The 1,427-nt window shown below is 34.8% G+C and overlaps 1 protein-coding gene across 1 annotated transcript; it reads right to left on the reverse strand.

The window, feature by feature from the left end:
* Positions 1-465: 465 nt before the first annotated feature.
* Positions 466-885, reverse strand: Tsp_16022 (conserved hypothetical protein). Its single transcript, XM_003368469.1, has 2 exons — positions 858-885; positions 466-539 (listed from the first exon to the last, which is right to left on the reverse strand). Exons 1-2 carry the CDS (start codon positions 883-885, stop codon positions 466-468), a joined length of 102 nt encoding a protein of 33 aa, XP_003368517.1.
* Between the last annotated feature and the right edge of the window lie 542 nt (positions 886-1,427).

Consider the following 1,427-nt stretch of genomic DNA (forward strand, 5'->3'; position numbering starts at 1 on the left):
GTGGACGTAGATGCATGCACTTCATGAGTTACACTTCCGGGACAAACAAGTTGCAGGGTTGGTATATTATCTGAATGTAGCTCATCGCAGAGTGTATTGGAGTCCGAAACGGATATGAGAGTGACTCGGCAAAGATGGACAAAGTATCGCATATGTGGACGGCAATGATATTCGATTTTCACATATAACGTTATCGACCGTACTTTTATTGGGTTGACACGCTGCCAAATGTTCTTTTCGTTTTGCCAAACTTATTGACGTATAGGTCAGAAGACAACACACAGACCATAGCCTGAGCTTGGTATCCTTGTAGACATCGGTTGTGAGGACTTTGAAGCCAGGCCACCAGTTGAGGGTCGAACACCGAAGATGGGTATCGCCTCCACCCCCCCCCCTAGTGGTCACTGAATAATTTTTTTCACTGAAATAACTATTGATGACTGGTTTCAGCAAGTTTTTTTGCATTTAGTTAAATGATTGCCATGTGATGAATGAGAATATGATAAGCAACATAGACAATATTATCGACAATATTCGTTCTAAAAACCATAATGTATTATTCAAAAACAATGTTTATATTGATCGAAGACTTTAAAGTTTTATCTGCAGCTCAGAAACACACTATGTCCTTGTATCCGCCCCTCTCCCACACTGGATGTTCCCTGCATCAACGCCAATGTTTGTATATAAATCGTAACTATGTATAACTTACATAAACATATATGAAATTATATAAAATGAAATTTTTGTTGTGTAAAGTCTTACTGACACTTCGATAAAAATAAAAACAGTATACAAAAATCATAAATTCAATCATGATACGATAAACAATCAAATAAATTGCATCATATACATACTGTAACAGAATGTGACAATCCAACTCATGTTTTCCACATCTGAAACAGATTGAAAAAAACACTTGAATTAATCCTGCAAATTAATTCAGTTTTGGTTAGCATAATATTCCAATGGAAAGGTTTTTTTAATGATGGGAAAATTTTCCCGATTCTTAATGCTAAAATCCAACCAATTGAAAACCCTAAAACTGCCAAATTCCATCTGGACCCCATGATTTCCCCAAATGAATGGATAATTAAATCTGGAAGGAAAGGCATCCCTGAAGCTAAAAAAAATCCCAGCTGATGTAAAAAAGAAATAAAATGCATGATGGCACTTAAGCAGTAATATGTAAATACTTCAGAATTATTCATGCAGATTACTGAATTTATATAAATTTTGTAATCATAATACATGAAATACATGTAGATAATTTATTTAAACGCATGGCAGAACTGCATGCACATAATCACACTTCTTGAGTATTGTGAAGTATAACCTATCCATGGTTACGTCCAAACATACATTGGCCATTTGATATTACAGAATGTCATGATTCATATACATGCATTTTACTTACTTCAGAAAAA

This window comes from Trichinella spiralis (genome assembly GCF_000181795.1).
Source record: "Trichinella spiralis strain ISS 195 chromosome Unknown Scfld2435, whole genome shotgun sequence".
Classification (NCBI taxonomy): Eukaryota; Metazoa; Nematoda; class Enoplea; order Trichinellida; family Trichinellidae; genus Trichinella; species Trichinella spiralis.

Bases quoted from the DNA above. Each gene is read 5' to 3' on its own strand.
- Tsp_16022 (XM_003368469.1), bottom strand. From the start codon at position 885: ATGAGTTGGATTGTCACATTCTGTTACA. The intron at 540-857 runs GTATGTATATGA...TATGGTTTTTAG, and splicing joins GATTGTCACATTCTGTTACA to AACGAATATTGTCGATAATA.